The following is a 7,296-nucleotide window of genomic DNA, read 5'->3' on the forward strand; positions in this document are numbered from 1 at the left end:
TTTAAAGAGATATACTTTATTCATGTATGGGTTGATGGACAGAAATGTATTAACAAATACTCACTTAAAATCCTGTTTACTACAAGGATCAAAAAAGTGTTTTACTGTAATACGTATTGACACTTTACTCCCAAAATGGACAACAAAAATAACAGCCCTCCATTTTGTTTTCCCAAAACTAAAATGAGTAGTATTTCAGTAAATACGTGAGAAAAGTAAGATAGTACAATTTTACAGAGTATGCTGCATATTTGGGTAGTCATATACCCTACTTCTGTCAATGGCAGTGTTTATATAATTATGTTGAGTCAAACCACAAATTAACAAATGTTTTGTAAATGTTTCATCTTGTGGATGGTAGGTACACGGTACCATTTGGGAGGTAGGTGGTATAGCACCATATTCACTTGAAGTTGTTTTAAACAGTAAAAGCTGAGGGTTTGTCAAGAAATTGTTGGTAGTGAGTGTCTTTGGGTCCAACATACAGGAAAACACAGGATTGCCAGGATTTGCACAGGAAGGCAGTTGAACAGATTTGATTTTCTCCGTGTTGGTACTTGATGGTAGCATCTCAGCAGAAGTCATTTTCTTTTCCTAAATAAGAGATAATTTTGATGAGTTTCTTCTCTTTATAAATAACAGGACAAAATTAATATTTCAGTTAGATTCATATTAAATCATTGTTTTTATTAAACAAACAGATATTAGGAATCTGATCACTACATAAGTATATTATTAGTTTAATTACTTGTGTATGGAAAGTAATGTGTTTCCTGCAGAAGAAAGCTGCAGGGGAAAAAAAGCCATGAAACTAAAAGGAATTTTTCCCAACTTTCACAGAATTTTGTTGTATGCTTCTGCAGTGCATTGTACAGGTCACTTACATATTATTCAGCTATTTACCTGGATCCAGTTACTTTAGTGGTGTGCTATTTTAAAGATGGTAAATAGGTAAGCTCCAGCAAAAAGTGGCACAATGAAAAGAGGGTTATGTAGCATGCGAAACCCATGCTTAGATTCAGACTCATTCTTTCACTCAAATTTATAATACCTTCTTAGTGGGTTAGATTTTTGGGAAGGAGGAATAATAATGATAACACAGCATGTTACAGCTTCAGTATAATAATTCAGAAAGATTAACTTGCACAGGGGAAGGGGCTAAACAATGCTGCTTATATTTGTGGGAGAAGGGGCATTTTGCATAATTCTAAACTAAATGAATTCTAAATTCATTGTCCTAAAGATTTACATTTATTTTTAAATGGCTTGATTCCAAGTAAGTGTAATTTTAGAGTAGTCTAGTAATTTACTGATACAATCCTCTGTGTAGGCACTGAAGTGAAGGAGCAGCTAATTCACATCTTTGTTTCTACTGTTTCTAGTTTTCTGTCAGTTTAGAAGGGCTGCATTTATAGTTTATATTGTGGAGGGCCTATTATATTGGAGGGGGGATAGAATTTTTTTTCAAATGAAATTTTAGAATGTGTGGAAAATTGCAGAGACCTGATAATCCTTGAATATTTTTTTTTAAAATACCATACCTTAGTCATATCCGTGGACATAAGTTTATTTGTGAAGGCTCCGTTCCACAGTAAAGAGTACTCCATAGAATTAAATAATCAGTAATTGTTCATTACTAACAATTATCAGATGTGACATGGTGACTATTGTCCTGGGTAGCCATTTGCTTGAATTATAGCATTCACTAAAGTTTAAATATATCTAGCATTAGTGTTCTTTACCGTTTCATAAAGAAAAAAAAATTGTAGATATCACTATGGAACATTGGGAAGAAATCTTTTCCCTTGAGACTGAAGGTTGGGTTCAGGTTCCATACACCAGTGGTTTTCAAACTTTTTTTCTGGCAATCCAGTTGAAGAGAATTGTTGATGCCCGCGACCCAACGGAGCTGGGGATGAGGGGTTTGGGGTGTGGGAGTGGGCTGAGGCAGAGGGTTGGGGTGCAGGTATGAGGGCTGTGGAGTGGGGCTGGGAATGAGGGGTTCAGGATGTGGGAGGGGGCTCTGGACTGGGGCAGGGGGTTGGGGTGCGGGATCTAAGGTGGGGCCAGGGATGAGAGGTTTGGGGGGGCTGGCGCAGGGGTTGGGGCATGGGCTTACCTCCGATGGCTCCTGGTCAGCGGTGCAGCCGGGGTGCAGAGGCAGGCTTCCCGCCTGTCCTGGAACCGTGGACTGCGCAGCGCCCCGGAAGTGGCCAGCAGCAGGTCCAGCTCCTAGGCAGAGGCACACAAGCGGCTCCATACGGCTCTCGCCCTCAGGCGCTGCCCGCTGCCCCAGCTCCATTGCCCGGTTCCTGGCCAATGGGAGCTCGGAGCCGGTGCTTGGGCAGCATGCAGAGCTCTGTGGCCCCTCTGCCTGGGAGCCGGACCTGCTGCTGGCCGCTTCCGGGGTGCAGTGCAGTGTCAGAACAGGTAGGGATTACTAGTTTTTACTGGCCGGCTGCCAGCAAGGTGACCCAGTGCCTTGCATTCCAGGTCACAACCCAAAGTTTGAAAACTACTGCCATAGACCCTTTGTCTAATCCTATTCTGATTCTATAATTCGGGACTAGACAACTGCTAGACGTGGCAGTCCTTGGATGAGCTATTCTAACCAAGATCTGATGTGGCTGTCAAAGGTGAAAAGTTCCCTCATTTTTTCAAATATGGCATAAGATTGATGCCTTGCTGAGATTTCCAGCTTCACTAAAACAGTCTAATCTGTGTATGCATTACTGCTTGGCTCAAGACAGTGTGATGTGGAGGAGGAATGAGCACAAGGTCCAGCGTCAGGAGGCTTAATGCTGGTTCTGCTATTGCCTTGTGGCATGGCTTGAGCAAATCACTTCCTGTACTTCGTTGTGCTTCCTCATCTGTAAAATAGGAATATTAATGTTTACTCAACTATTTCACAGTGGTGTTGCAAAGATTAGGCCTTTTCTACACTCTTGAATATCCTTTATTGGAGACATTTTTTTATTTCAGAAGGTGGAGAAAGCTACTAGGGGAGAGGCTGTTCTAGATTTGATTTTGACAAATAGGGAAGAACTGGATGAGAATTTGAAAGTGAAAGGCAGTTTGTATGAAAGTGATCATGAAGTGGTAGAGTTCATGATTCTAAGGAATGGTAAGAGGGAGAACAGCAAAATAAAGACAATGGATTTTAAGAAGGGAGACTTTAGCAAACTCAGGGAGTTGGTAGGTGAGATCCCGTGGGAAGCAAGACTAAGAGGAAAAACAATTGAAGACAGCTGGCAGTTTTTCAAAGAGACATTATTAAGGGCACAAGAGCAAACTATCCCACTGCGTAGTAAAGATAGGCTTAACCAGGAGATCGTCAATGATCTAAAAATCAAAAAAGAGTCCTACAAAAAGTGGAAACTCGGTCAAATTACAAAGAATGAATATAAACAAATAACACAGGTATGTAGGGACAAAATTAGAAAGCCCAAGGCACAAAATGAGATCAAACTAGCTAGACACATAAAGGGTAACAAGAAAACATTCTAAAAATATATTAGAAGCAAGAGGAATATCAAGGACAGGGTAGGCCTCCTTACTCAATGGGGGGAGAGGGGGGGAACAATAACAGAAAATGTGGAAATGGTAGAGGTGCTTAATGACTTTTTTGTTTTGGTTTTCACCAAGAATGTTGGTGGTGACTGAATGTTTAACATGGTGAATACCAGTGAAAAGGAGGTAGGATCAGAAGAGACTAAAATAGGGAAAGAACAAGTTAAAAATTACTTGGATAAATTAGATGTCTTCAAGTCACCAGGGCCTGATGAAATGCATCCTAGAATACTCAAGGAGCTGACTGATGAGGTATTTGAGCCATTAGCGATTATCTTTGAAAAGTCATGGAAGACGGGAGAGATTCCAGAAGACTGGAAAAGGGCAAATACAGTTCCCATCTATAAAAAGGGAAATAAGGACAACCCAGAGAATTACAGACCAGTCAGATAAACTTCTGTACCTGGAAAGATAATGGAGCAAATAATTAAGCAATCAGTTTACAAACATCTAGAAGATAATAAGGTGATAAGTAAAGGTCAGCATGGATTTATCAAGAACAAATCATGTCAAACCAACCTGATGGCTTTCTTTGACAGGGTAACAAGCATTGTGGATGGGGGGGAAGTGGTAGATGTGGTATATCTTGACTTTAGTAAGGCTTTTGATACTGTCTCACATGCCCTTCTCATAAACAAACTAGGGAAATACAACCTAGATGGAGCTACTAGAAGGTGGGTGCATAACTGGTTGAAAAATCGTTCCCAGAGAGTAGTTATCAGTAGTTCACAGTCATGCTGGAAGGACTTAACGACTGGGGTCCCACAGGGATCAGTTCTGGGTCCGGTTCTATTCAATATCTTCATCAATAATTTAGATAATGGCATACAAAGTACACTTATAACGTTTGCGGACAATACCAAGATGGGAGGGGTCGCAAGTGCTTTGGAGGATAGAATTAAAATTCAAAATGATCTGGAGAAATGGTCTGAAGTAAATAGGATGAAATTCAATAAGGACAAATGCAAAGTATTCCATTTATGAAGGAACAGTCAGTTGCACACATACAAAGTGGGAAATGACTGCCTAGGAAGGAGTATTGTGGAAAGGGATCTGGGGGTAATAGTAGATCACAAGCTAAATATGAGTCAACAGTGTAACACTGTTGCAAAAAAAGCCAAAATCATTCTGGGATGTATTAGCAGGCGTGTTGTAAGGAAGACATGAGACTCATAGAACTGGAAGGGACCTGGAAGGCAGGACTAAGTATTATCTAGACCATCCCTGACAGGTGTTTTACCAACCTGCTCTTAAAAATCCCCAATGACAGAGATTCCACAACCTCCCTAGGTAATTTAGTCTAGCACTAAAGAAGTAATTCTTCCGCTCTACTCTGTGCTGATTAGGCCTCAACTGGAGTACTGTGTCCAGTTCTGGATGCCATATTTCAGGAAGGATGTGGACAAATTGGAGAGAGACCAGTGAAGAGCAACAAACATGATTAAAGGTCTAGAAAACATGACCTATGAGGGAAGACTGAAAAAATCAGATTTATTTAGTCTGGAAAAGAGAAGACGGGGGGGAGGGGGAGGATATAACAGTTTTCAAGTATGTAAAAGGTTGTTACAAGGAGGGAGAAAAATCTTTTTCCTTAACCTCTGAGGATAGGACAAGAAGCAATGGGCTTAAATTTTAGCAAGGGAGCTTTGGGTTGGACATTAGGAAAAACTTCCTAACTGTCAGGGTGGTTAAGCACTGGAATAAATTGCCTAGGGAGGTTGTGAAATCTCCATCACTGGAGATTTTTAAGAGCAGGTCAGACAAACACCTGTCAGGAATGGTCTAGAGAATACTTAGTTCTGTCATGAGTGCAGGACACTGGACTAGATGACTTCTCAAGGTCCTTTCCAGTCTTATGATTCAGCAATCAATGGCCAGCACTAGGCATAGGACTCAATACCAGTGCAACTAAGTATAACTAGACAAGGACAAGCTGGGGTTTGCACCCTTCATTACTGACGTGGGGCTACTCCTGACTGTACAGAGGCCTGAATATCTATCCAGTGATTTGAACATGTATAAAATCATATCAGTGCAAAATTGCTGCCTTTATAAGAGAATATAAGGGTTGCCACATTTACTTTACCAACCTTTTCTAACTGGTAAGTGTTATATGAAAGGTAAGCTAAGTGCTGATTTTCTATTTTATTTATTTATTTTTAAATGCATGATAACAGATGAATGACTCTAGAGAAGAAAACTACTGAAATGCCAGTCCTATGAACTTTCCTATACTGCTGTTCTTCAAATGAAGTTGACAAAAGGATAGTTCCCCACCCACCCACCAAGGCATGTGTGTACTAAGGATTCACTTGCTGAACTTCTGTATTTCTATAAACTGTTTTGCTGTGGAGTTTAGATAGGTGCTTTAGTAATTTTTTTTCAGAGAGAAGGCAATTTCTACTGTTTGAACTGACAAAACAGATCCCTTGTCAATATATTTTTAAAATCTATATTCTAAATTTCTCAAGTGAAAGGTTTGGTGTTTTCTTTGATTTCCCTTTTCTAACAAGTATGTAACTTGCATATTAACTCCTGCCTACCATTCACAAAAAAAGCCTTACCAAAACAAGACACTCTACTGTACACTTCTCCCCCTAGGGAGAGGATGAGAGAACATGTATGACAGAACATGTATGACAGATGTTAGTCATGTGGTTTAATGCATGACGGGAGGGTGTGCTGATACTATGGTGATGTAAGAACTGATCCAGAATTGTATTCATTCATTTTGATGAAATAAGTCATTCCAGCCTGGTGACTTTTAGAGGTTCAGCTGACCTGAAGAAAAGCTCTGTGTAAGCTGAAAAGCTTGTCTTTTACCAACAGAAGTTGGTCCAGTAAGTTATTGCCTCACCTTGTCTCTCTAACATATAAATTCACTGGTTTAGATTAAACTTTAGGTGTAAGTGGGATACTGTCAATTTAAAAAAATCCTGAATAAACCATTAATTTACCTCTGTTGCTAATACAATGGTAGATTAAAACTGACAACACTTATCACTAATCTTTTTCCTTGTTGCACTCCTTTCAGATGAGCCAGTAAACTGGCATGAAGTCTGTAGTTTACACAGCCACTTTCACTGTCAGGTTCTCCGAGTTGCATTGGCTGTTTAATATCCGTGCCCGCTGACTGGCACTAAAAGTAAGTGCATGGGAATGTCTCGTCTCCTGATCCGATTTTGTAAATGCCTGCTTTACGTAACAGGGTTATTTTTATCCCTTTCTTCCCCATCTTTAAAATGCCTCCCAGGAGCACAGCCAGGACACGACACGGACTTTACCCTCTCCTGCCTCCTCCAGCTGAGAAATGCGGCCTGTGCCTCCGGCTCCGGCGCTGCGGCGAGCCGGGCACGGACGGACAATCGTTTACAGCGCCAGGAGTGGGGCCGCGGCCTTACCCCACCTCTCAAGTTCTGAGACTTAACAGGCGCCAACTACCCACCGCGACAGGTCGGGCCGGCGCGCGCGCTCTGCCGCTGCTTACCACGGTCCGCCTCAGCCTGGCCGCCGGCGCCGCTGCTGCTGCTGTCCAAGGCGCTGCAGCCGGCTCTGGACAGTGGCCCCAGCTCCGCAAAGCTCAGGCGTCGGGGGCATGCGGCGTTGCCATAGCACCAGCCCCTCAAGGAGCCGCTGACGGTTCCTTTGTTGACAAGCCTCGTTGCCCTTTGACCTCTGCGCCGCCGCCCCGTTGCTGCCTGGGATCGGTAGTTCCCCTCGGGCTCG

At 42.0% G+C, this 7,296-nt stretch overlaps 1 protein-coding gene across 1 annotated transcript; it reads right to left on the bottom strand.

Moving 5' to 3' along the window:
- Positions 1 to 2,302, bottom strand: PIERCE2 (piercer of microtubule wall 2). The gene is made up of 2 exons (XM_077827431.1): positions 2,120 to 2,302; positions 1 to 594 (listed from the first exon to the last, which is right to left on the bottom strand). Exons 1-2 carry the CDS (start codon positions 2,300 to 2,302, stop codon positions 232 to 234), a joined length of 546 nt encoding a protein of 181 aa, XP_077683557.1. The 3' UTR covers positions 1 to 231.
- Positions 2,303 to 7,296: the final 4,994 nt, after the last annotated feature.

Source organism: Eretmochelys imbricata, chromosome 10 (assembly GCF_965152235.1).
Source record: "Eretmochelys imbricata isolate rEreImb1 chromosome 10, rEreImb1.hap1, whole genome shotgun sequence".
Classification (NCBI taxonomy): domain Eukaryota; kingdom Metazoa; phylum Chordata; order Testudines; family Cheloniidae; genus Eretmochelys; species Eretmochelys imbricata.

What these genes read in the sequence shown, in the direction of transcription:
- PIERCE2 (XM_077827431.1), bottom strand. Translation starts at nt 2,302, where the DNA reads ATGGAGCTGGGGCAGCGGGCAGCGCCTGAGGGCGAGAGCCGTATGGAG. An exon ending in CTGACCAGGAGCCATCGGAG is followed by an intron (nt 595 to 2,119) that starts GTAAGCCCATGC and finishes TCTCTTATTTAG; the next exon opens with GAAAAGAAAATGACTTCTGC.